General features: G+C 40.2%; 1 protein-coding gene across 3 annotated transcripts in view; it reads right to left on the bottom strand.

Moving 5' to 3' along the window:
- The window catches only part of LOC117371427 (transcription factor COE3-like), a 90,955-nt gene extending 63,424 nt beyond the window's left edge, over positions 1-27,531 (bottom strand). For all 3 annotated transcript variants that reach the window (XM_055221685.1, XM_033967112.2, XM_055221686.1), the window contains exons 1-5: positions 26,561-27,531; positions 14,652-14,808; positions 12,835-12,898; positions 10,473-10,528; positions 6,369-6,442 (exon numbers count right to left, since the gene is read on the bottom strand). In XM_055221685.1, the coding sequence (XP_055077660.1) occupies positions 6,369-6,442; positions 10,473-10,528; positions 12,835-12,898; positions 14,652-14,808; positions 26,561-26,694 (485 nt within the window). In that variant the 5' untranslated portion in view covers positions 26,695-27,531. The remainder of the gene's footprint in view (positions 1-6,368; positions 6,443-10,472; positions 10,529-12,834; positions 12,899-14,651; positions 14,809-26,560) is intronic.
- Between the last annotated feature and the right edge of the window lie 264 nt (positions 27,532-27,795).

Genomic DNA, 27,795 nt, shown 5'->3' with positions numbered 1-27,795 from the left:
GTTTGCAGATTATAATGATCAACTTTGAGCTTGTTAACTAGCCAGTCCTGTGGCAGCACAAGTGTGTGGTTTGGAACAGTTGAGATTTTTGAGGAATATATATATATATATATATATATATATATATATATATATATATATATATATATATATATATATATATATATATATATATATATATATATATATATATATATATATATATATATATATATATATATATATTGTGTCAAATGGCACTGTATAAATGTATGTATTATCTGTGTTAATGAATCATGTTTGATTTGAGGTTTGATTTTAAGACGTACAAATGAAAATTCCATACTTGCTTTGTTTAGGTTTATTACTGGTTTAGACCTGGCAAAGATTTGGTTTAGGTCTGGTTTAGGTTACACAAAACTGACTTTTTGAAGCTTTCTGCCATGTTATAGCATGGTCTCCTCATCAGAAACACGCCTGAAGAGGTTTTAGATGTCATCCAGGCATGTTTGAGCATTTTAGCGATCTCTCCTGGGCCCTATTCAAACCCTCTTTCACTGTAAGATTCTGTCTAATTCTCAGTCCACAAGGCGACGTCACCCATGCTCCCACGCGACAATTCTCCATAAATATACAAAAACTGAACACAACAACTTTACAAGCATGCAGTAGTTTTATTAGCGGGATGCATGCTGATTGTGTTGTGATAGTACTCTGAAGGGGGAGCAACAAAAAAGAAGGTCAAACTTATAAGACATGTTAGTACTTTGTTTTTGGCGAACATCACATTTTCAAAAAAATAAACGGCAACATGGTGATCTAAATACCCCCTCCTTAAGATTTGACTTTGGTTAACTTCTGCTTAGACCTGGTGTATTGATTTAGTGGTGGCTCTACTCTAGACCACTTAAAACTGGGGAAAGATTTTTTTGTAACATGAAAAAAAAAAATCATAGTTAATTAATAAGTCATGAACAAAAGTATGAAACTTATATTAAAATGTGTTAGTCCAAATTAGTTGTGGCATTCTTAAAGTCAACCAATTTCCCGGGCAGTTACTGACATCTTTAAACCATAGACTGTATATATGTATATAAATGATTATAGCTAACCCGCTATCCGCCGCGTTTCAAATAGTAAGTAATCATGGGCGCGCTTCCGGCTCCATTGACTCTGGCTCCAATTTACTTTCTATTGAAAAACTGTCACCCCTCTCTCTATAAGTGCTGCAGGAAGTCTCGTCACTTTGGTCTTAAAATGTTCATATTAACCTGCTCTACGTGCCTCGCTCCTGATTGGCTCTTTCGTTGCTATGATACTCGCGGTCCGAATTCCAAATATGGCACTCGGCTCCAAATTGGCTCCTATAACTGCTCTAGCCTCGATGAGCTTCATTTGATTGTAGCCGAACGCTGTGGGTGACATCACACTCACTTCCAGTTGTTTATACAGTCTATGGTTTAAAGTGACCGTAGTCTATAATGTGTGTAAATGAGCCGTGTGTGTGGTGACAGAGATGCCCTCCCGCCCACGGCCCCATGTCGCTCTGAATCACATTGATATTTGAGGAACACGCGTCGGCGCATGTGAAATGAGCGCCGCATGCATCATTTATGGTGTGTTTGATCGCTAAGAGCCACCCAAAACACCCCAAACACCGCACCACTGTTTGTGTCCCAGCCCTAATTTATACCCCCGCGCCCACACTGCCACTGCCACGGCCGCCCCGAGACCAATTAGAGCCACGTAAACAGGAGGGCCCGGGGGAGGAGGGGGAGGGAGAGAGCGCCCCCCGGAGGGAAGCAAAGGGGGCGCACAGGACCAGAGCGGAGAAGAGAGAGAGTGGAGCGCTAACATGTCTTAAACACACTTATAATCGATAAGAGATGGGGTTTTTTTGTAGAGGTAAATCACTTCGTAGCCATGGTGGAAGAAGTACGCAATTTTGTTACTTAAGTAAAAGTACAGATACCAGAGCAAAATATACTCAAGTAAAAGGAAAAGAATCACACAAAATATCTATTTCAGTAAAAGTGTTAGTACCTGTTTAAAAATATACTTAAAGAGTAAAAAGAAAACATATTTTATACAGATTTTGAGGTCTTGTAAAGCTTCAAATGTAGTGTTTTTGATAAAGATTTGGGCTGAATTTTGTTCAGCAGAAACAATTGAATTAATCGTTTTTTCCAGCAGTTTTTATTTTTGTTAATTTTTTGTTATATATTTTTGTTTGTTCAAATTATGAACAAAGGATGAATAAACCCTCAACCTTTTCAACCTTTTCAGCAGATCTCAAGCTATCATAAAAAATACTTTTACTTTACTTTTACTATGTATATATATATATATATATATATATATATATATATATATATATATATATATATATATATATATATATATATATATATATATTTTTTTTTTTTTTTTTTTATTTTTTTTTTTTTTATTTATTTATTTTTTTTACCTAAGCACAGTACTTTACTACTTTTACTTTGTTATGTTCTTAGCATGTGCCTTCTTCAGAGCAGGCAGAGGACAGGACTAAACCTCCTCTTATTCAACTAGCCTTGCAATAGGAATAAATCAAATCAAAATAATATATACAACTGTAGCAGTGGCACTGACAGGGTCATTCAAATGAATGCAAATCATAATGTTGATGGAAGCTGTAATAAAGGAGAGAAGGAGCTGTAATTTTGGTCACAATAAACACACCCACAGCCCCAGTTTTAACCAGCGCTCGCCCCTCAGTATTATTATTCATTCATCTGCTCAATTGTAAAACATCTTTAACATGCTCATTGTGTCCCCTCACCCACCTCCCCCCGTGTTTATCATTGGCAGTGGTGGTGAAGTACTCAGTTTTGTTGCCTAAGTAAAGTACAGACGCCTCAAGAGAGGGAAGCAGTGCTTCACCAACACTTGTTTACAGTGTGGGCGGAGAGCTGCTGACCTCGACTGGAGATGTTGTCGGACGGTAGAAGAAATACGTTGAGGATCTCCTAAATCCCACGGTCTTCTGGGGAGGAAGTAGAGACTGAGGACTCGGAATCGGACTCTTTCCTCACCCTGGCTATAGTAAATGAGGTGGTTGACAAACTCTTCTTTGGCAAGGCTCCGGAGGTGGATGAGATCCGTCCCGAGTATATTAAGTCTCTGGATGTTGTGGGGCTGTCTTGTTGTGGGGCTGGAGACGTCTCTGCAACACCGTGAGGCGGGGGACAGTTCGGCTGGACTGGCAGACCGGGTTGGTGGTCCCTCTGTTTAAGAAGGCGGACCAGAAGGTGTGTTTCAACTACAGGGGAATTACACTCCTCAGCCTTTCTGGTAAAGTCTGTTCCATGGTACTGGAGAGGTTAATCCAACCGATAGCTGAACCTCGAATTCAGAAGGAGTGGTGCGGTTTTCAGGACCTGCAGCAGATCCTCTAAATCTGAGGCTATGATTCTCAGCCAGAAAAGGGTGGCTTGCCCTCTGCAGGTGGATGGAGAGTCCCTGCGTTAAGTGGAAGAGTTCAAGTATCTTGGGGTCTTGTTCACAAATGAGGGAAAGATGGAGAATGGGATTGACAGTTGGATCAGAGCAACATCCACAATGATGCGGTCGCTGTATAGGACCATTGTGGTAAAGAAGGAGCTGAGTCCAAAAGGCAAAGGTCTCAATTTACTGGTCAATCTGCATTACGACCCTCACCTATGGTCTTGAGCCTTGGGTCATGACCAAAAGGACCATCGCAGATACAAGCGGTAAAAATGAGTTTCCATTGCAGGGTGGCTGGGTGCTTCCTTAGAGTAGGGTGAGGAGCTCAGTCAAATGGGAATAGCTTGCAGTAGAGCCGCTGCTCCTCCACATCAATAGTAGCCAGCTGAGGTGGCTCGGGCATTTGTTTCAGATGCCTCCTGGACATCTCCCTGGAGAGGTGTTCCAGGAATGTCCCACCAGGAGGAGGCCACTGAAGGAGCTGGAGGAAGTATTTGGGGTGAGGGAAGTCTGGGGGTCCCTGTTTAGACTGCTGCCCCCGCGACTCGGCCCCGGATAAGTGGAAGAAAATCGATGGATGACCTACCTTACCTTCTATACTTTTCTTTGCTTGTTGCTTTGTTGTTTGTCTAAATAAGGAGTGATAAAAGTGATAGTTTGTAACTTTCTGGAAGTGGCAAAAACTTATAAATGCATGTTTCTTTCATTATGGATGTTTTTTATTGCGTCCTTATTGTGAGTGACTCTGGCTCTGAATGAAAAAAAAACATGTGTTTACTTTAGCTTAATTTTTGGCCAAAAAAATGACATACTATGGCTTTAAAGGCACTTTTAACCGAACTTTTAACCCTTTTCACTGAGATGATTATTGAGATAGTTTCTTCATGAAAAATATGTAAATACCCAAATTTGGAAAAACTAAAAAAGGGAAAAATAATGGTAAGGTTCAGCATTTGTGGACCTTGGCCTTGGCCTTGCTGTCTCTCAACAGCTGTGTGATCCATGTATGTATGTATGACTCCTTTAGAACACACGGCGACACAGGGCTGGCACCGGTGAGTCTCAGGTGAGGCCGTCGCCATGGAGACAAGGCCCAGGTGAGCGTCGTCGTCATGGAAACGGTCTGCATGTTTACAGGTAACACAGACTCATTAGCAATGGAAACACCGCACCTGTCACTTCAACTAGTAATGAGGAGCCCTAACGAGGACGGTAATGAAGATGGAGGGAGACTTAGGATACAAGGTCTAGGTCTAGTGTAGGCCATAAGTAGTCCGGGTTTAGTTCTGTTTTAGACCCACTTTGTTTGAGTCCGGGTTAGTATTGTTGGATTAGGCTTGATAAATCAGTGGTGCCCTCAGGCTCTTTGAGGGGTCTAATTTGTCCCGCAATTTGGCACTAAAACATGTCAAGAGACGGGAGTGAGAATAGGATTTTTGGATATTTCATGGCACGTACAAGTCCCCTTGAGTCTATCATTTTACCACCAATATCTTTGCATAGGAGCTTTTTACGTGTAAAACATGACTAGGTTTGGTCCTCTGCCCACTAATGCTTCTTCATTTTGGCCCACCCAGAAAAAAAGTCCAGACACCCCTTGGTTTAGTCCTTGTTCAGTTTCTTCTCCTGATTTAATCCTGATTTACCCCTTATTTAGACGTTCTAAGGTAAAACTGCTTAGATCTGAGTTTAGACCTAATTTATTCCTGTTTTTTGCTAATTTAAATTTGGTTTAAATCCTAGTTTAGTTTTCCTTTCCCGGTTAAATGGGAGACTGCTTTAATTCTTCTGATTTAGAGCCGGTTTAGTCTGAACATAGCTCCAGTTTACTCCCAATTTAATTCCTATTAAGACCTAATCTGATCCTGGCTAAATTTTGATTATTTTATTCCTGGTTTTGAACTAGTTTAGTCCTGGTTTAGACCTAATATAGTCCTCATTTAATTTTGGTTTAGTTTTCTTTTTCCCTTAATGCAGGTTTGGTCCACAGATTGTGTCTGGTAATCCTGAGTTAGTCCTAATCTAATCTGCCCATATTGTACTGATTTACTCCTGGTTTATTATTTGGTCCAAGGTTAGTCCGGGTTTAGTCCTCATATAATCCTGGTTTAGTCCTGGTTTAGTCCTGGTCTCTGTAGCATGTGTTATTTCTCTGTCTGTCTTTGCTCCTTGTTGTTGTTCAGAAAAAAGTGTTGATTAGTGTGAACGCACAAACATCTGCTCACACTAAAAACACTCAAAACCAAACCAGGACTACACTAGTACTAGATCAGGACTATACCGGGATTAGACCAGGACTAGACCAGGACCAGACCAGGACTAGACCAGAACCAAACAAGAACCAGAGCAGGACTACACCAAGACCAGACCAGGATTAGAGCAGGACCAGATTGAGACCAGACTGAGACCAGACTAAACCACACCATACCAAGACTAAACCAGGACCAGACCAGGACCAAACCAGGACCAAACCAGGACCACACAAGTCCTAGTTTAAGGCAGACTAGACCAGGATTTGAGCAGGATCTAAAGGGACATGAACAAATTAATGAAACAGGAACAAGAAAGGTTCAGGGTTTCTTTAAATAAATACTTAAAAGTGTAAATGACAAGTTAGATGACAACCCCATTTTCTTAACAAATAAAAGATTTAAACAGACAAATCTTCCTTACACGTAAAGTTTCTGCAGGTGGAAGTTGGCAGTTTATTTTACAACTCAGCGTTACTTCTTTTTACTACTTTTATTCACAAACTGTCACAAAATAAATGTAATGTGTAGTAGTAGTAGTAATAGTAGTAGTAGTTAGTAGTACTGGGAGTTGTAGTAGTACTTGTTGTAATAGTAGTTGTTGTAGGCGTCTAGTAGTAGCAGTAGTACTAGAAGTAGTAGTAGTAGCATTTGTACCTGCACATGATTTCGTGGGTGAGCAGGACTCGGCACATCTCGGGGTTCTTGTCTTGGCCTTCATAAAGGATCGGCTGAAACGAGAAATGATCAGACATCAGCAGTACTCACATTATGAAGACAGAGTTACTGTTACTGCAAAGTATAAACATGTGTCAAAGTAATGATGGCATAAGGGCCCGGCAGAGAAAAATAAATTACTCAAGCATGATGGATGATTTTTGATCAGGGAACAATGTTATAACATGAAAAAAAGCTCCAAAAAGTAAATTTTGCGTTATACCCCCTCTTTAAGAGAGCGGGCTACATATAGTCCCTTTAATCGAAGTGTGTGTTCACAGTAACTTTTAAGTGGACCCTAAAACACAAAAGTCTTTTAACAAAGAGCACAGCATTAATACATAAAAATAATAAAACATCATAAATAATGAAATACAAAGAATTAAACCTTTGTGATTTTCATCAATAAAATATGATTCATAAATATTCTCTTTCTAGAAGCTTCCAGTCGCCATGTTTAACCTTTATTTCAACATTTAGTGATCACTGACTATAGTTCACTACTCAAATAAATGTAGTTGTAAGTAATGTTTTCACGATACTAAAATTTAGAACTCAATGTCAATACTAAGGAATCGAGTCGATATTCAAAACTGATTCTAATACCACAATGATAATTAAACAAACACTCTTTCTTTAGACAATAGAAATAGTTTTTTCCACATTAAATAGTAGTACTGTCTTTTATATTCCCTTGTGGCCTTATATCTGTGTAATCCCTCAGTGTCCAGGTAGATTCTATAGTGGTCCATGGGTGTGTACTCGTCTATGTGTCTTATACTTGTTCTGACACAGCTCAAGATCATTTTAGTCTAGTTTGGTCTGGATTTAGATGTGGCTTTACAGCTGAGCCATACTTGTCTTGTACTAGCCCATAAAGTCCATGTTTAGTCCTGGTTTAGCCTTATTATTATTATTTCTTTCAGATACAAGGCCACTTGGGAATATAAAAGAAAGTACTATAATTTAATGTTGAAAATCATATTCTATTGTCTAAAGAAAGAGTGTTTTATATTGGCTTACTTCATATATAAATCTATATTGTACATATTGTCTTTAAATACAGTCCAAAGCTGAGAGGGAAGAGGAGCTCAGGCAGCAGTGAGGAGCAGTCATCATGAACGCTCTTTAAACGTGGACTTTACGGCCTCCTTCACACTCCATTTAAGATCCGCAAATCCCAATTCCTCCAAGTCCTGGCCTAGATCCTGGTCTCCGAGGTGGTCCCAGCGCCCCCCAACATCTGTCCGGGACTCAACCAGGACTCAACCAGGATTAGACCAAGACATGAGCAGGACTGAACCAGGACTGAACCAGGATTAGACCAGGATTCAACCAGGACAAGAGCAGGACTGGACCAGGACTAAAGCAGGACTCAACCAGGATCAGACTAGAACAACAATAGGACTAAACCAGGACTAAACCAAGATTAGACTAAGACACAAGCAGGACTTAACCAGGACTAAACCAGGACTAAACCAGGACTAAACCAAAATTAGACCAAGGCACAAGCAGGACTGAAGCAGGACTAAACCAGGAATAAATCTGAATTTAACCAGGACTCATCCAGGATTTGGCTAGGACAAAAAAAATCCCAAAAAGAAGGTTTCAACAAGGACTGAAACCAGAAATAAACCAGGACTTATCCAGCACTAAAGAAGGACTGAAACCTTTATCATACCAGAGGTAAATCAGGTCTGAACAAGGATTACATTTTGGACTGATTTAGATCCCAGTCAGGATCTCAACCTAAGGACTAAAGCAAGACTGAAACCAGGATTCAATCAGGGTGTGTTCACACATGCACATAAACCACATCAAAATAGGGACTATATCCATACCTAAACTGGACTAGACTGAACTAGACCAGGACTAAACCAGGGCTGGAACAAGACCAACCAGTTCTACATCAAGACTAAAGCAGAACCAAACCAGGACTAAATCATACTGCACTGACAAAACATATATGACATATATCTGGCCAAACTGAAGGGAGACTACAGCAAATCTAAACCAGGTCTAGACCACGGGTCTTGGTCTAGAGTGATGTGCACCTCTCCTGGTCTAGTCCAAGTCCCAGGTCCGAGTCCCTGAGCTGTCAGGACTAGACCAAGATGGACGACGGTGGGGTTTAGAGCCGAGCCAGAGGAGCAGGAGAGGAGAGGAAGGCTCGAGTAACAGCAGTGCGAGGGTCTTATAGAGACGCTCAGGAGACAAGGTCTGCTCAAGATGAAGGCGTTAATGTGGAATAAATCTAGACATAATCTGGAATATATCAAGACTAAATCTGGTCTATATCTGGACAAAATCTTGATTAAATCTGAACTTCAGCAGAGAATGAACCCAAAATAATCTGCAGCTTTTTACCATCTAAAAAAACATAGCAAAAATCAAAGGTTTACTGTCAAAATCAGACTTGGGGAGACTTATCCATGCATTTGTCTCCAGCAGGTTAGACTACTGTAACAGCCTGCTCACTGGCCTCTTCTGAGTCCTGAATAGAACCAGGAAGTACGAGCACATGTGTCCTGTGCTCAGGTCTCTGCACTGGCTCCTGTGGCTTAGAGAATAGACTTTAAAGCAGCTCTGCTTGTGTATAAGTCTCTCCATGGCCCAGCACCAAAGAACAACTCCCACATGTTAGTGTCATATGAACCATCTCACACTCTGAGGACTTCAGGGACCGGCCTCCTGCTGATGCCCAGAGTCAGGACTAAACATGGGTGTCAGTGTTTCAGTTTTATGCAGCTAAAACCTGGAATAGTCTTCCTGAAGATGTGAGACAGACAATGTTTAAATCCAGGCTCCAAACAGTTCTGTTTATCTGTGCATACGACTGAAACATTTTTATTCTGCACTTTTCTTTAATGTTAATTTTATGATGATCATTTATTTTTTGATTTGTTGCATTGTGATTTTAATGTCTTTCTTATTCTGAAAAGCACTTTACTAAGCATTTCACTTAAAGGTTCGTTATGGAATATTTTGGAGGGTCCACCACCAGCTCATCTCCATGACACAGAGGTGTTATTGCTTTTACTGTTCCAGAGTATGACATGAAACTTATGGATACGAGCTGGTGGTGCGACCAGGCCATGTTACAAGTCAGATCTCTACATGCAACGCCATACTGTGGAACTTTTCAAACATAGAAATAGCATCTCCATGGATACAAGGTAGCCGGTTAATATTATCAACTCTGTAATATCTCTGTGAAAAGTTTGCTCTTTTGATATGATTTTCAACCTTTTACATCCTGTATTATTTTCTTGATCTTGTCATCCCTCTATCCAGCAAATAAAACAGTCTACTAAGAATAAGTCGCTTCTAACCCATGTCCAAAGCTTCTCCAGACTGGCCGGCTCCCCCAGGACAGAGCTCTCTCCTGGTGGAAGGTGTCAGTGACAGGCTCACAGTTTCACATAGAGAATAACATACACATCCTTACAGTTATATACAGAAGGCCAGGCGTCTATACTGCAGGAATTATAGGGCAAAGACCAGGATTAGACCAGGACTGAAGCAGTGAACAAGGACTGAACTAGGTCTGAGTCTGGATTTAAACAGGAATGAAGCAGGACAGAAGTAAGGATAGAGACTTGGACTGAAGAAACACTGAACTTAAAACAATATTGAACCAAAACTGAACTAGATGGAGTGAACCAAGGCTAAACAGGACTGACCCAGGACTAAGGAAGGACTGTGCCAGGATTTCAATCAGGACTAAGACCAGGACTGAACCAGGACCAAATCAAAACTGAATCAGGATTGACACAAGACTGAACCAAGACTTAAAACTGAACTGGAAGGACTGAACCAAGAGTAAAACAGGACTGACCTTGGGTAGCTAGCCAAAATCAAATGCTTAAATAGGACTGAACAAGGACTGAACCAGTACTAAACCAGGTTTGAGCTAGGACTGAGACAATATAAATACAAAATAAAGAACAACAAATCCAGAAATCCAGACAAAATCATGACTGAACCTGAACTAAAAAAGGGGTAAAACAGGACTAAACTAGGACTACGCCAGGTCTTCCTCACCTGTTTGGTCATGGAGTCGATGAGCCGCACGTACAGGTCCTGTTCTGTTCTGATTCCTGCAACAACAAAACAGAAAATTTACAATGAAACTAAGTACTGTGTAAATATAGGCTGCTTGAAAATAAACCTGTGAGAAAGAGCCTCAACTAAAATACTATTGATAAATATAACTCTAACCAATAGATTATTTCATCAAAACATTCGCAAAGTAGTGTAACTGTGTAAAGGCTGCAGATATCAACTAAATGTCCATAAAATCAGTCTGTGGGTCTGTAGGTGCGAGCTAAGTCACTACTGATCAATATTGGCTACTCACAGGCAGCGGTGGAAAAAGTACTCAGTTTTGTTACTTAAGCAAAAAATATTAAAGTAAAAGTAAAAAGTATCACAAGTATTACTTGAATAAATAAGAAATATACATTGAAAATAATACAGATTTTGGTCAACAGTAGCAATACAAATCAGTTTCTCAAATTTTTCTCATGAATTATAATTATTATATTATTATTATATTTTTGTTTGCTCAAAGCCGTAGTAGTGGAGTAGAAAGTACAGATACCTGCTTTCAAATGCAGTAAATTAAAGTAAAAAGTATCCACTGTAAAATTTTAAGTACAGATACCTAAATGTTCTACTTAAGTACAGTACTTCACTACTTTTACTTTGTTGCTTTCCGCCACTGGTCAAGATAATTAGGCCTATCTGCAGGTTTAAAATTACATCTGTAAGAATTTAAAGATAAATTTAGAATATTCATTGTTAGCCTGGACAAATGTTAAGCCAATGTAAACTCAAACTAAACCAGGATTAAACCACAGTCTCACCCACGACTGAAGCATAATAATAATAATAATAATAATAATAATAATAATAATAATAATAATAACAACAACAACAATAATAATAATAATAATAATAATAATAATAATAATAATAACAACAACAACAACAATAATAATAATAATAATAATAATAATAATAATAATAATAATAATAATAATACATAGGCTAACACTTGCATAGCGCTTTTCATGACCCTCAAAGACAAATAAAAAAGCAGCCAGTAAAGAAATCATCAAAATATTAAAAGAAATCCTACTGCCTAAAGACATAGTTTAAATGAAAACCTGTTCCTGCCATAGTCCTGTCTGTATCGTATATTAACTGTAACACTGTGCCTCGGGAAAACAGGAACATCCCATAATAACACGGAATAACATGGAATTACACGCCTCTCCTCTAATGAAATATCAATCAGAGCCACAAGGAGACAGGACCGCAGGCTCAAAACTATAAAACACAACAAATGAACTTACACCGGTTTGGAAATAAGTCTATTGAAAAAAACGTGAAGCAAATTTGAAAATGTTGCAATTAGTCTATCACAGTCAAATCATAGGCTAATGTTTTTATGTTTGTTTGGTTTTTTTGCACCAAAGTTACACTGTTTAGCTGTTGTTATCTGCTCGTCGCCATGGAGCTGGTGTTGTTTTGTCTGGAATATTCCACCGTGGGCAGGTTTAGGTTAATGGCGGCATGGGTCCAGGGGCAGGGCTCTACCATATGAGCCACCGACGTCACCCAAACGCAACTCATGTTTTCTTAATAAACTGACTCTAAATCGTATCTGAATTGTACTTTTTAATCATAAGGTCGAACTCCCTCTTTAAAGTAGAACATTTTATCTCATGACTCGTGATTATTAAACACAGACCTGTTTTAGTTTACATTATTCATCTAAAAACGAGTAGAAAAAACGGCGTTGTAGCGTTGCCGTTGATTTGTTATAATGTCATGACAGCACTAAATAAATACTTGATTAGGGTAAAAAAAAATGTAGCATAATTTGACTAGAAATGCAGTGGAGAGAGTATGCAGTAGTCAGAGTAGGCAGTAGTGAGGGTACGCAGTGGTGAGAGTACACTGTAGTGAAGGGACACAGTAGTGAGAGTACGTGTTGGTGACAGTACGCAGTAGTGAGATTACACAGTAGTGAGGGGATGTAAATCTCCATAAAAGGATCATACACCACACCAGGTTATCAGCTTCATGTCATGAATACGGTTTGGCTCATGTTGGATTAGTATTATGCCCTGGAAAGATCAGATGTTTGATATTGGGCTGTTGCTGTAGGAAGTGGGTTAAGTGTCTTGCCCAAGGACACAACGACAGCATTCATTTGTAGGAGCTGGAATCGCACCGCCGACTGCTGAAAGACTCGAACTACCAACCTTCAGATCAGTGGACAAATGTTCTACCAACTGAGCTACTGTCACCCATGAAGATATAAACATGAGCTGGAGGTGAGCACTTTATTAACACAGAGGAACATTGATGAAGATGAAGATGAGGCAGTCCTGACCGTTGCTGTAGAGGAGCTGCAGTCTGTAGTGGATCCCGTTGTTGGTCTTTTCTCCATTGTACTCCTGTCACAAACACACACAGAAAAAAAAAAAAAAAAATGTATGTGTCATAAATGTAATAATCTAAAGGAATCAATTTTGGAAGAATTCGCAAAATAAAATAATATACAATAAAAATTTTAAAAAATAATTTAAAAAAAAATAATAATAATAAAAAAAAAAAAAAAAAAAAAAATAATAATAATAATAATAATAATAATAATAATAATAATAATAATAATAATAATAATGACATAAATAACTGAGCACTAAACCATCTGAACAGATTAAACAGTAATATTAAAAACAGTCGTATTAAAAAATGCATTGTAAAACCAAAAGTAAACCTAATTTGGTTGTGAAAAGGGCTGACGTGCCTGGAGGGCTGTGGGCTAAAAATTGAACTGAAATATTGATCAAAGTGAATGAGGCTGTGACCTCTGACCTCTGCCCGATCATGTCTCAGATTTAAAATTTCATATTTATTTATTTTATGTTTTATGTTGTCTGTGTTTTTGGCTGTAGTTCTAACCAGCTGAGCTCAGAGCTGGACGCCATCCAGGAGTGAGAGAGGAAGGAGGGAGAGAGGGAGAAGGAGGGAGAAGGAGGGAGAAGGAGGGAGAAGGAGGGAGAAGGAGGGAGAGGTAGACAGCCAGATAGAGGACGGAAAGAGAGAGGGAGAGAGAGGAAGGGAGGAGACAGATAGGGAGATGGATGGAGGGGAGGGAGAGAGAGGAAGAGAGAGAAGGAGGGAGAGACAGACAGAGAGAGGATGGAGGGAGAGAAAGAGAGGTTGGAGAGCGGGGGAGATAGATAGATAAAGATAGATAGATAGATAGATAGATAGATAGATAGATAGATAGATAGATAGATAGATAGATAGATAGATAGATAGATAGATAGATAGATAGATAGATAGATAGATAGATAGATAGATAGATAGATAGATAGATAGATAGATAGATAGATAGATAGATAGATAGATAGGCAAGAGAGACAGGGAGGAATGAGGGAGAAAGGAAGGGAGAGAGGGTAAGAAAGAGGGGTCGGAGAAGAGAGGAGGGGAGAGGTAGAGAGACAGGAGGTGAGAAAAGGGAGAAAGGGGCAGGAGTGAGAGATCATGGAGAGAGAGAAGAGGAGAAAAGGAGAGAGTGACCAAGACTGAACCAGGGCTAAACTATGAGTGAACCAGAATTAACTAAGGACGGGACCACGACTGAGAGAAAAAGAAAGGGATAGAGGAGAGAATGAGAGAGTGAGGGGTGAGAGAGAGAACAGGGAGGAAAAGAGATGAGGGAGATAGAGACAGATAAGGGATAGAGGGGAGTATCTTGGAGTTTCTTGATAAACAGTGCCCTTTTAGTGAGGGGTTAAAGGTTCAGATGTGCTGCTTGGAAATCAGAACAGTGAAGTATTTAAGACATTTGGCAGAGAAAAGTGAGTCTTCGTTTGAGATTCCCCTGGTTTTGTGGTAAAATGCTTTTTAATTAAGGCTGATCACTATTTTATTTTATGGCAGAGGCACTAACACAAAGGTTTCCAGTTCAATACCCACAACTGCCTGTGCCCTTGAGCAATTTTTCATACTTTACATATAAGAATACTGTGTTTGATACTGCAATTAAGAGCGGCAGGGCAGAAGATGCAGAGGAGAGGGTCAGATGGAGCAGAGGAGAGGGTGAGAGGAGCAGAGGAGAGGGTCAGATGGAGCAGAGGAGAGGGTGAGAGGAGCAGACGATGCAGAAGAGAGAGTCAGATGGAGCTGAGGATGGAGTACCTTGTCTTTCTCCACAAAGTCCACATAGGACGTCCTCTCGATCTCCACTGGTTGGCCCTGCCGGTCATACAGGGCCAGGACGAAGTGGAAGAAGTTGGACTTTCTCAGGTTTGAAGGAGGCTGCTTCTCAAAGTGAGCCCTGGCCAGACCTACACCACTGAGAGAGGAGAGAGGGTCAGGACCAGGACTGAACCAGGACAGAACCAGGACTGAACCAGGACAGAACCAGGACTGAATCAGGTCTAAACCAGGACTAAACCACGACTGAACCAGGGCTGAACCAGGACTGAACCAGGACAGAACCAGGACAGAACCAGGACTGAACCAGGACAGAACCAGGACTGAATCAGGACTAAACCAGGACTAAACCAGGACTGAACCAGGACTGAACCAGGACTGAACCAGGATTGAACCAAAAGTAAACCAGGACTAAACCAGGACTAAACCAGGACTAAACTGAACCAAGGCTGAATAAAACAGAACTGAAATAGGACTAAACCTAATCTAAACCCTCTAGTCCAGACCATCAGGACTAGAGGGTGAAGCCTAATTCCTTTACAAAAGAAAAACAGTTCAAACCAGGCCTAAATCAGACCAGAGAGAATTATCTAGATAAAATGAACTAAGGAGGTCTACATTTTCAGAAACCAAGGTAGAGCAGACCGGGCTCTCCATCCAGGCTCCTTCAAAACCCTCTGAGACCTGGTCCCCTGAGCCCGGATTAAACCTGACCTTTCGACTCTATAAACATCATTATACTGTGTGCTAACTGCGCTAATGCTAATGTCTGCACTGCTTTATTTATGAGCAGCTAACAGAGCTAATGCTAATGTTTACACAGGGATAATCCCATTAGAAAGCGCTAACCGGATTAGCTCCAGCTGCGTCCAAATAAAACAACCCCACAATGCCTTATTTATGGAGTATTATAATGTTATAATCTTCATAAAGTGAAGGATTTGAATTGTGTTGACCCTATCTTGCAATGATGGAGAGGCAGAGACCAGACCGTCATAGTTAAGGGTTAAATGTTCTGAGGAGCTGTTTGATACATCATAGAATTACAGAGTAGATTTAACTACTGAGAACAAAACAAGTCAAAAATATAGATTTCATGTAATTGTGCAGATTAGGTTTGCTGTAAGTCTCGAAAAGCAGATACTAATCAATACTAAAACTAGCATCGAAACTACACACTCACTTGAGCAGGTATTGATACTAAAAAAGCGTGATGTGCAGTTTTCTATCAGAGGCGCCAACAGCTGTACGGCTCTTTGTTGTGACGGCGTCAGCTCCCATTGGGCATCGCAGTTTTCTAACACGGAAGTCAGCAGACTTGTTTCTTTTATTAAGTGTTTTTGATGAATATTGCGATTTAAAATGTTCAAATTATAACATAATGATCCACAGGTGTTATAGATTATAAGATATAGATCGCCCACAAGCACAACAGGTCTTCTTTAATGCTGGTTACTGCAGCCAACAGGGCTTTTGGTATGCTAGTTTGAGTTCTTGTTAGTCCTGGTTTATTGTGGGCACAAAAAAGTCAAGAAGAAATAAGGTCTAACACAGGACTGATCCGAGTCTAATCAGGACTAAACGAGGACTGAATCCGGATTAAACCACGATTGAATCAGGACTAAACCAGGACTAAACCAGGACTAAACCAGGACTAAACCAGGACTAGGTCTGGGTGTAAATACAAAGTACAGCTGTGACTGTGGAAAGAGGAAAAAGCATTGGAAACACAAATACAACACTAGTCAACACTTGACATGTGTGAACGAGCGTGCACATGAGAGGAGTGTGTATGAGAAGCGTGCATGTGACAAGAGCATGCATGTGAGAGGAGTGCACGTGTAGGTCTATGCATTGAAGCTAGTGCACGTGAGAGGAGTGTGCACGTGTGGGACTATGTATGAGAATCGCGCACAGGAGAGAAGTGTGCGTGAGGTGCGTGCACGTGAGCGAAGTGCATGTGCGGGTTTGTGCATGAGGAGTGTGCACGTGGGATGAGTGCATGTGCGGGTTTGTGCATGAGGAGTGTGCACGAGGAGGTGCTGAAAGTGTGAAAAAAGCGTGAAAAGTGTAAAAACAAACGTGGAAATGACAGCTGCTCTTTTCCATCTGCTCTAGAGAAAACAGCTCTGAGTTTCTATAGAATAATCCAGAGTGTGGCTCATTCTACTAAAGACACTTGGACTTAAGATGGACGACACGGAAAAATGTAACGTACGCTCTTTTGTTTAAGGTCAAAGTGCATATGATGATTTTCTCATTTCTACTTAGGATCAAACCTGCTGTAAATATACATGGTAGTTTTACACAAATAGAGAAGATATTTGGGAAGAAAAGTTGAGAAATATGTTGAAAATGACAGGAAGTAGAGTTTTATTTTAGTCCCACACTAATGACATCACGCTGAGAGAATTCTGTGCAAAAATTAGACACAATTTACACACAACAAAATATTTTTTCTGAGACTTTAAACATGGTTTTATAAAATAAGGATGTTTTGTTATCATTTAATTTGTCAAATCTGTGTCCATTAGAGGAGCTTTGGCCTTGTTGTTCACTAGACAGGCACGTTGGGCAATTCCATAGTGTGATGTCAACATTTTCATCCAGGAAGTAAAATTTGAAGCCTAAAAAATTTCCAAGCAGAGTTTTTTTTTTTGTTTTTTTTTTATTTATTTTTTTTTATTACAATTTTTATGTAATTTTTAAATAATGATCTTAACTGTGTTTTAGTGAAATGAGTTATATGCACTTTAATGTTTTGACCTGGTTTGAGGATCATTCCTGTGGAACCACTCCACATGAAACTCAAACTGTTGGAATCTTCGACATACACAAACACACACACGCGCGTGCACGCACACTCACGCACTTTCTTTTCCATGCCAAAACAAAACCTCATAAACTGTTTTGTAAAATGAACTCCAGTCTCACTTAAACCTCCAAGTAAACAGTTAAAACAAAAGGAAACAATGATTTTTTACCACAAATCATCACAACTGATTATATTTTCAGACAATATTGACAGTTTTTTTTTTTCATTTTTCGCTGACGCTGTCGCAAGACGCTGTACCTGATTTTCACTCTGGAAAACGTGAAAAAAAAACAGAACTAGTTCATTTTAAACAGTTTGCAGTGGTCCAAAGTTATTCCTAATTATTCACTACAATCAGTTTACAAGCACTTTTCACAACTCTCGGAGACCAGACGAGTTTTATGTTCACAGTAAAGCTAACAAAAAATAGCATGCTAACAGTGCATTTCCTGATTATTGAACAATAAAACGCTTTATAATTACAAGCAGACCATACACAGCAGACTTACTTTGACTTCAAGAGCTGCTTATACAATATGTTTGTACCAGGTTCTAACCAGGTCAAGCAGGTACTGTTCTGACTGTCTTTAAATGAGTACTGTAGTATCCATGGATATTGTGTTGCTGTTGTTGTTGTTGTTGTTGTTGTTGTTGTTGTTGTTGTTGTTGTTTTTGTGGACAGTTTCAGTGGATACAATAGATTCTACAGAGCAATAGAAAAACAACCAGGCCAAGCAGAACCGAGTAGAGCAGGGCCAAGTAGGGCTGTTTGGAAAAAGTCCAATGTAATGATAAAGTTTAAAGCAGACCTATTGTGCTTGTGTGTGCTCTACAGTTATAATCTCTCACACCCGTGGATCATTATGTTTTATATTATATTTGCACATTTTGAATGGCAAAATTCATCTTAAATGACTTATTAAAATAAATAAATCGCTGGCTTCCGTATTAGAAAACTGCATGTTAGAAAACTGCATGTTAGAAAACTGACATCACCGTGCCTCATGCTGTCAGTGCCTCCTATGAATAGCTACACATCACACTAGCGATTTTATTTAGCATTTATTTTTTCATTTGTACCAAAATGACTACACAACGCTGCTGAATCCTACGTGTTTCATTGATTAAGAAAATAAAAACAAGAACAAAATTAGTCCAGAGCAGTGGGTGTTTGCCGGTGGTGGTGGTGAAAATGGGGGTTGATCGGCAAAATGCATTTTGAAAATAATTGAAGATCGCTCAAAATGCACGAATCACTCCAAATACAACTTCAAGTGAGTAAATGGGGAAACGACTATAATATTATTAAAAGTTCTGAAAAGTCAATTTTGCTTTAATAAAACAGGTAAGAGATTAAACAGAGACAAATCTTAAGCCGGTCTAAACCTGGAATAAACCTGGAATAAACCTGGACTTTTCTACCACTAGAACTAACACAACAATCTGGACTGAATACAAACGGCAAATATTAAACTGGATGAGCTGGAGGAAGTGTCTGGGGAGGAGGAAGACAACATTTTGCTTGGACATTCTTGTGCTCGTGTTGAAGAAAAAAATCCTAACCTTTGTCAAACCTCGGCTTATTTTGTGCATGAGGCGTAAACAGTTGAACAGAACCCACACATTTGTAAACGCCGTGATTTGTGCCCTGTTTTCCCATGATCCTCTGGGGCGGTGAGTCTTTAGTCGGGAGTGAGAACAAGTCTGACAGTTCATTTCACACAAGCACAAGTGTTTTTAATAGAGCTGCTTTTTCTATACACTCAATATGTCTATACACTAAATCTGGACTAAACCAGGACTAAACCAGGACTAAACCGGGACTAAACCAGGACTAAACCGGGACTAAACCAGGACTAAACCGGGACTAAACCAGGACTAAATCGGGACTAAACCAGGACTAAACCGGGACTAAACCAGAACTAAATCTGGACTAAACCAGGACTAAACCAGGACTAAAACAGGATTAAACTGGGATTAAACCAGGACTAAACCGGGACTAAACCAGGACTAAATCTGGACTAAACCAGGACTAAACCAGAACTAAATCTGGACTAAACCAGGACTAAACCAGGACTAAAACAGGATTAAACCGGGATTAAACCAGGACTAAACCGGGACTAAACCAGGACTAAATCTGGACTAAACCAGGACTAAACCAGAACTAAATCTGGACTAAACCAGGACTAAAACAGGATTAAACCGGGACTAAACCAGGACTAAACCAGGACTAAATCTGGACTAAACCAGGACTAAACCAGGACTAAACCAGGATTAAACCGGGACTAAACCAGGACTAAACCAGGACTTAACCAGGACTAAATCAGGACTAAACCAAGACTAAACCTGGACTAAACCAGGATTAAACCAAGACTAAATCAGGACTAAACCAGGATCAAACCAGGGCTAAACCAAGACTAAATCAGGACTAAACCAGGACTAAATGATGATTATTTTTGATAATTTATGTTTTGATTTGTTGTATTGTGATTTTAATGTCTGTTTTATTCCGCACTTTGAATTACCTTGTGTATGAATTGTGCAATACAAATAAACTTGCCTTGCTTAAACCAGGACTCAACCAGGACTAAACAAGGAATTAGTCATGTTCTGCACATGCTGTTGCAGTTAATAATAAAATAGGGATTAGACTGTGTTCACACTTGCGCACACGCACACACACACAAACGCACACACACACACACACCACAACAATATTGGGACTTAAACCAGAACTAAACCTGGACTAGACCTGGACTAGACCTGGACTAGACCAAAACCGGACCAAATTTTCATCAGGAGGACAAAACACAAACCATGACCAAATGGATGGGACAAGAATGAAGCCAAAATTTCTTCCACACCTCTTCTATGATCAGCAGCAGTAGCATTAGTAGTAGTAGTAGTAATAGTAGTAGTTGTTGTTGTAGTAGTAGTAGTAGTAGTAGTAGTAGTTTGTCAGTGTAGGAGGTTACACGTTAAAGCTGCACTATGTAACGTTTCCTCTTGTCTCCACAGACATGTTATTGCTTTGCTTCGAATGTTTTTTCTAAGCTTAGAATATTTAGGTATATCTCAGGCAGGTGCAGGTCAGATCTGTGGAGAGGCGAACCTCGTCACAGTATAAATGCATGTTTTAAGATAGTTAAACAACACACACAATCGACTAAAAGTGTTCGACTCTGGAGAGAGCTTAAATCAGACCTGTTGCTCTTGTGTGCGCTCTGTAGTTATAATCTGTGACAGCTGTGTCCCATTATGTTAGAATTTGGACATTTTAAATCACAATATTCATCTAAATGGGACGTCGCTGTAAATGTGATCACAACAAAGCGCTCTGAAGTTGTTGGAGGGTCCTATGGAGAGCTGCGCATCACGTTACTACCAAAATGATAACATGACACTGCCGAATCCTTCATGTATCAGTGATTAAGAAAATAAAATTGGAGAACAAAGTAAGTACAGAGCAGTGGGTGTGTACCAGTGGAGGGGAAACGGGGTTGATTGGCAAAATGGCGTCTTGAAAAGTCATTAAAGATCGCTCAAACATGCAGGAATCGCTCCAAATACAACAGCGATAAGGTAAATTAGAAGAAAACAGCTAAAACATGATTGAAAGTTCTGAAAAGTCCACTTTGCAGAATAGGACATATACAGGTTAAACACATCGAATGGCACAGCAGGACATTTTAACTAATTCTACTCAAATAAAAGCAAAAATGTGTTTTCATGTTGGACAGAAGTTTACTTTTAAATTGACAATGTTCAAGCTGCATGTTATTTTGGATTTGGTGAAATACTCAACCTTTTATTGTTGTTACCGGAGCAGGTCCAAAAACAGCGACGCAGAGAGACGCAGACGCGCAGAGAGGTGCAGCTGGATCCCCCCAAGAGCGATCACAAACACTCACAGCAGGAACAACTAAATCCACGTCTCTTACGTCCACCTTGCGCCCCATCCGCGTGGCCGCCGTAAAGCTCCCCTCAATCTGATCCGTCTGTGGTTTTTACGCACGTTTCCTCCCGTCCTCATCATCTGAACACGCACACACTGCTGTCCACACGCGAAAGTTTGCACCAATAGACTTTTAATAAATCTCTTTCTTATTGAATTGAACAGGAGTAACTTATTAAATGCTGTGCAACGGGAGGCGGTTAGTCTGAAGCGTTGAAGAGCACAAGGACGCAATGTTTGTGCTGAAATATAACACAGAAAAAACATAGAGGCGTTTGATAGATGCGTAAATGTGCGTTATTCTATTGGAGAACAAAAGCGCTGCGGTTTAAACATCATCACTATCAAGTAAAGTTGTGATTTAAAGTCTTTTTTAAGTTCACAGAAGAGCCAACCGGGAGGATACAGCCACAGGTGTGAAATGGATTTATTCTTCTCGAGTTACATACGGAAAAATATGAATTATGTAAGAAAAATATTAGTTTAACGGGATTTTACGCATCGAGACATTAAACATAGTGATTTACGGTTAGTGCAATTACTAAAGATTACTGTGAAGTTCAGTGTTTTAAAATTGGGAATGAGATTATGCCGCAGTTCAACATGGAAAGGAATGTGCAAATGTAACGCTCCCCAAATAGACTTTACCAGTGCCGTTTAATAGTCTGATAAATACGCTGTCGTGTCAATTTCATAGCAAATTAAAAGCAAAAACGTGCCGAAAGAAACCGCAATCAGGGTTTAGATTTGGACGCGCTGACGAATATTCCAGTTCAGGCGAATTTGGAAATGTGCGTTTGCCTTGTGAACAAATTAAAACGCAAACGTGAAGATATAATAAAGTAATGGAGGGTTATTTGCGATGATTTCATGCGTGACTATTTGGCAAAGCAAAGTAGAACGTTGTGGTTTCGGTTTGTTTCAGCGGGTTGCGGATATTGTGGATTCTGCGCAACAGGTGTCTTTAGGTCAGTGAAGACACGCAAAAAAGTTTGAACCTAAATCAAAACAATACAATGGAATAGTAAACAAGAGATCATAAATATTAAGTTTATTTTCTATGTCTGTGTTCTGTTTATATGTAGCTTATAAAATCTTCACTTTATGTTGCTCCAAAATGGACAGAATTACGCGCGTTTATCCAAAGCGATCACGCCGTTGATAATAATGTTTTTGTTAAGCGTTTAAAGCAAATACAAAGTCAAAACGTATTCACTGTTTGATCGGGTGTGTGTGACTGTTTACAGTTTATAATTGTATATGTTTCCTCCTACTCAAACTTCAAAATATCGCCCACAATAGTTACGCGTGTGGGTTAAATTAGAAAAGCCTGTACTCTTAAGGTATTAATCGTGGGTACATTTGGAAAGTAAAACGTACGCATGTTTTTTAGTATCCTCTGCACTTTCCTGGCTCACACACCTGTAGCTTCGTCTGTAGGAATGCTTTGGCTCTCTGCGTAATGATCGTACTCATCACCGATACAGCTCATTCACAAATTGTCACTTTGAAGAGGATTACCAAAGAGAAATGTCTCGTTAAAACGCAAACGTCAGGTCAGATTTATTTCACTTTCTGTGCGTAAAGTCACTTTAAAAATAACAACAATGTGTCTCGCAATTTATATTTTGGTCAATCTGTAGTAGCCTATGTTCAAATGGCAAAGACTAAATGAGGCTTATCCAAACTTTTACGCACGACCTTTAGTCCTGTTTTCTGTTCATAATCGAATAACAGTCTGGCCAACAAAGTTCACAGATTGGATAAGTAAATGTGGGCGACAGTAGCACAGTTCTGAAGGTTGGCTGTTTGAGTCCCGCGCCCACAGATGAATGCTGTCGTTGTGTCCTTGGGCAAGACATTTAACTCACCTCATGTAAAGTGCTCTGAGTGTCTTTAAAGTGGAAAAGCGCTATATAAAAATGTGACCGTTTACCATTTAATTTTTGACACACAACTTTGATATTTCTTCACATATGCAACTAAATTATTATTATTTATTTATTTATTTATTTTAGATTTATACAATTTAACTGAGTTCAAATTAACACTACCGAATACCGAAGTCCTGTTTATGTTCGTAATTGATAAACGTTTACTATACATTGTTCATTCTATTATTGTCACACAACTTTGATATCTCTTCGGATGTGCTTTTAAACTATATTACTTTGTAGAGATACAGTTTCAATGCAGTTAAACAAACATATTCAAGTGTAGAGCTATGTTTTTATGAGTTACGAATGATTGACAGAGCGAGTTAAATTATCTCTCCATTTATTTCTTCACGTTATTTCTTGTCCTTCAAAATGGTGTAGGGCTCGGTCCCATTATAAGTACAAGAGCATATTTTCGGACATATGTATACAACCTTCCCCTATGTAACTTGCTGTTATTATTCTGATCGTCTAAGCGCTCAATTTGTGCTTCGAGTTTCACAGAAATGCCTCGCGCTCGGCTGATTAACGTGGAGGAGAGGTGTGCGCGTGAGAGGCGGTATCCTGATGCCAGAGGAATACCAAATTCTGCAGCTCCGGAATTTCATTTAAGCCCAAAACATTGACATATTTGCGTCTGGTTCATTCTGCTGTAGAAGCGATACAACTTTGCGTAAATGGCGACTGTACTTTGGATTTTTTTGTGTCGTTTGTCGGGTAAAGTTGTGATCAAGAGTCCCAGACAATATACAAAATAAATATGATACCACTGCGCGTAAAATGTAAAGATTATTGTTAATTTTGTTCAAGTCAAATAAAGACAAAACCGAGCTGTACGTTGTTGGTGCGTAAAGTTTCACTAAGTGTGTTTTGGTGCGTAAAAATCAAATAAAAGCGACAATTAAAGGGCCGTATGTTAATGTGTTGCCAGGAATGTTCCTCAGCTTATCTATCTCCATGGAGACAAGCATACGACACCACCAGGCCCACTTACAGGTCAGATCTGTGAAAAGGTGACCCCGCTCTTAGTAAGAAGGCGCGACTGAAGAACACGTTTAATAACAATGTAAACACACATAAGTGAATACATGCTAGAAAGACGAGCTTAATGCCGTACTGTGTAACATTCACATCGAACAGATAATATCACAATCTCAATGGTGACACACAAGTGGAATAAAAGTTACATAGTGCATCTTTAGGATTTAAAAAACCCGGCGTTGAGATGCTATTGCGCATAAACTTGACAAAATTACTGAAGATTTACACATTTTTGTTACTTGAAGGTTCGAACCAGCTGTAGCCTCTTGGTAACTCTATCTAACTCATTTTCATGTATTGATTCCAAATTCAAACCTTCGCTAATTAAGTCCTCTCGTGTTATGTTTCGCAGATACCTGTTTAACGCGCGTAAAAGCGGAACAGTGCCTCGTTTTGTTGCCTAATTGTCGGGCATAAATCTTTCATGGCGCGGCTGGAAGAGTGCCAAACCTCCGCCGTGTTTTATGGTAATGTGTGGATACGGCTCCTTGTTTGAAAACCAAATCCAAGTGCGCATTTTGTGGGTTCTTTTTTGCCCCGAAGAAATGACTTAATCAGTACCGAAAAAGCGAATTTTAATTTTGAAACTTAATTATACAAAAACACAAGTGTATCTTCGTTTTTGGGGAATCGTTACATAATTATGGCAACTAGAAATATGGTTTAAATGTATTTATTAGTGAGAAATTGTAGGGTATTTTTAAATCATGGAATCTTTGAGTTTTAATTGGTGAAGGGACCGTGAATGCGTTTAATATGCACGAAGACTACATTATATATTTGTCTAGTCCTGGTTTAATTCTGGTTTACACTGGTTTTAAGACGTCTTCAAAATCATTCAAAATTTTGTCAAAGTGTTGCATGTTTTCTGTTAGTCCGAGTTTAATCCCTGGAGCCGTTTTAAAAAAAATGTTTTAAGTGTCTTGCCTGGATGCGTCTTGTGCGTAAAAAGCGAGTAAACTTGTCAAAGAATTCGCACATGTTGACCTTTGAACTCATGTATCCACGGCTGTATTTCAGACTCGGTGAAATCATGTTTACGATGTGTGAACAGAGATTGTATCCGGGTGTCATTTTTGGACAGCGTCAGCGCGCGTAAAAAGGGGAATGATCCGTGTTTGGTGTAGCACTTGTGTTGTCAATAAACTTGTCAATCTCTGGGGTTTGTCAAAATGTGTCAGTTTGAAATCTGGTCTGTGTCAGTAGCTTTTACGCACAAGCGGTTAGGAATTCCAGGGCTTTGTGCGCGCTGTCTGGCTATATTCTGTTTTGTTTTTTTCCTAGTTAAATTCCACTCCAATTCACAGTTCTAGTTTTGGTTTAAATTCGACTTATTGACTTATACAGCTCAAACAAATAATAATAAAAGGCGTGGTATAGTGTGCCAACTCGTGACACCGTGCGTAAAAGTGCTTATCTAATCCAAGTTTTGTCCCGAAAGAAGTCTTTAAAATGTACTTATAGGGTAAGGTTTGGTTTCGTTGTGAAAAATCTATCAATTTTGAAGACAATATTTGAAAATGGTGAAATATAATATACGATTTAGAGCCGATTCTGTTCAAAAACACTTCCAAAATTATACAAATTGACTGTAAAATTTAAAAGGCTGCTCTATTTACGGCATCTAAAATGTGAAATATTCGCATGCCCTTTCTTGTTGAAAGCGATCCCAGAGGTCCTGACTTTTACGCGTCCGCAGATCTGGTTTGATAAGTTCATATTTTTGTTTTCTTTATGTGTTCTGTTTCTATCAGAAGCACAAGTTATATCCTAATGTAAAGTCAAACATAACTGTGTAATGCAACGCGTGAAAATATGTTAAAACTGAGCAATAACTGAAACTGAGCGCTGGTTTGGGGCAGGTCATACTTTTAATTCTCATCGCTTTTTTCTGTCCCCGTTTTGCCATTTAAGAATCATTTAGAACTAATTTAACCCCGGTTTAATCCGCGGTGTTGTCCCTAGGGCTTTGGAAATGTCTTTAAAAAAGAATATTGTTCTGAGCAATGTCACATACCGCCGCGTCCCGTGACCTAAACCCACACACAAATCAGAGGTGTCCTCGTGCGTCTCTGTCCTGGTTGAGTCCAAACACACGGACCCGTAGACCGACCCCCGTGCGCCTGACCCCCGCAGCACTCACCTCTGCGCTGCGGTGTTGGCATCCAGGATCCCCGTGCTCTGCATCCAGCCGCGCACCGGGGTCATGCCCGTGGGCAGCGGCTCCTCCTTCATGGTCAGCGCCCCCCGCGGGAGTCCGTCCTGGATGGAGAACATGTCCGGCTCCTTCTCCAACCGAAGCACCAGCCGAGAACCAGTGGAACAATCCTCCAGAAGAGACGCGGAGATCGGCTTTTCTCTCGCCTTTGTCAGTCGCTGTTTCAGACCAGTCCCGTTATCTCCCAGCTACTCGCGCTCATTGTCTTGATTAAAACACATTTTGAAATCACAAATATTACACCTTTTCTGTATAAAGTTTGTGTAAAAGCGTGTATTGTGTCTGGTTTATTTACCGGGTCAAACGTAACCTGCGTAAAAGTAGCGTTATTGGTGTGTCCCGTTCAGTTCATGCAAAAGCCGAAAGTTCTAGTGTTTCAATGCAAAACAGTTAAATGTTTAAAAAATATGTAAAAACATTATGTCGCATTGTTTCGTGTCAAAGTTCATAAATATATTCTTTAGTTTGTATGATTTGGATAACCGTGCGTAATAATCCCGGGTCTAGTGATGCTTGGGCGTAAGAGGCTCCAGGGATCAAACGGGAGGCAGCAAACCTTCAGAAATGTGTCCAAAGTCGCGCTGAATTCCCCGAAGCGTGAGCTAAAAGCGGAGGACCACCTGGATTAGAACAGGTCCCAAAGTCCCGAGTCCTGGTCCTGGTCTAGAGCGCGGTCCGGATCCCAGTGGGCTTGTTCCTGGCTTGTGTTTTAAGATCCCGAGCGCGTTTTGAGACCGCTTCAAACGCCTTAAGAGCTGCAGAACAGAGGGGAGCGGCACCGGGAAGGATCAGCGGGGCAAGCGCTGGAGTGTGGCCGCCTCTGGAGCACCTCTGAGCGGGTACAAGGCGCGCGTAGAGCCGGGGATCACAGCAGCTTTGGAGCACAGCAGCGGCGCAGAGAAATGAAAAGTGGGATAAAAAAACAGGCTTCAAAAAGGAGTAAAATGGAGAGATTAGACGGAGGAGGAGGGCCGGGCCGTGGCAGGGCTGCTCGGGCGCGCTCCCGGGGGAAAGGCGGATTGGGCAACGCGGAGCTCTTCCCCTCCCTCCCCGACTCTTTATGGCTCCAGCGTCCCGGAGGAGAGCCTCTTCTCCCGGCCACAGGATGAGGGGAATCCCGGGGGACCCTCGTGGAGCGGAGAGGGCGGGGAGAATACCAA

This window comes from Periophthalmus magnuspinnatus, chromosome 5, assembly GCF_009829125.3.
Source record: "Periophthalmus magnuspinnatus isolate fPerMag1 chromosome 5, fPerMag1.2.pri, whole genome shotgun sequence".
In the NCBI taxonomy this organism is placed as follows: Eukaryota; Metazoa; Chordata; class Actinopteri; order Gobiiformes; family Gobiidae; genus Periophthalmus; species Periophthalmus magnuspinnatus.
The sequence above is the reverse complement of the archived record's forward strand: the minus strand, read 5'-3'. Positions and strand labels throughout refer to the sequence as shown.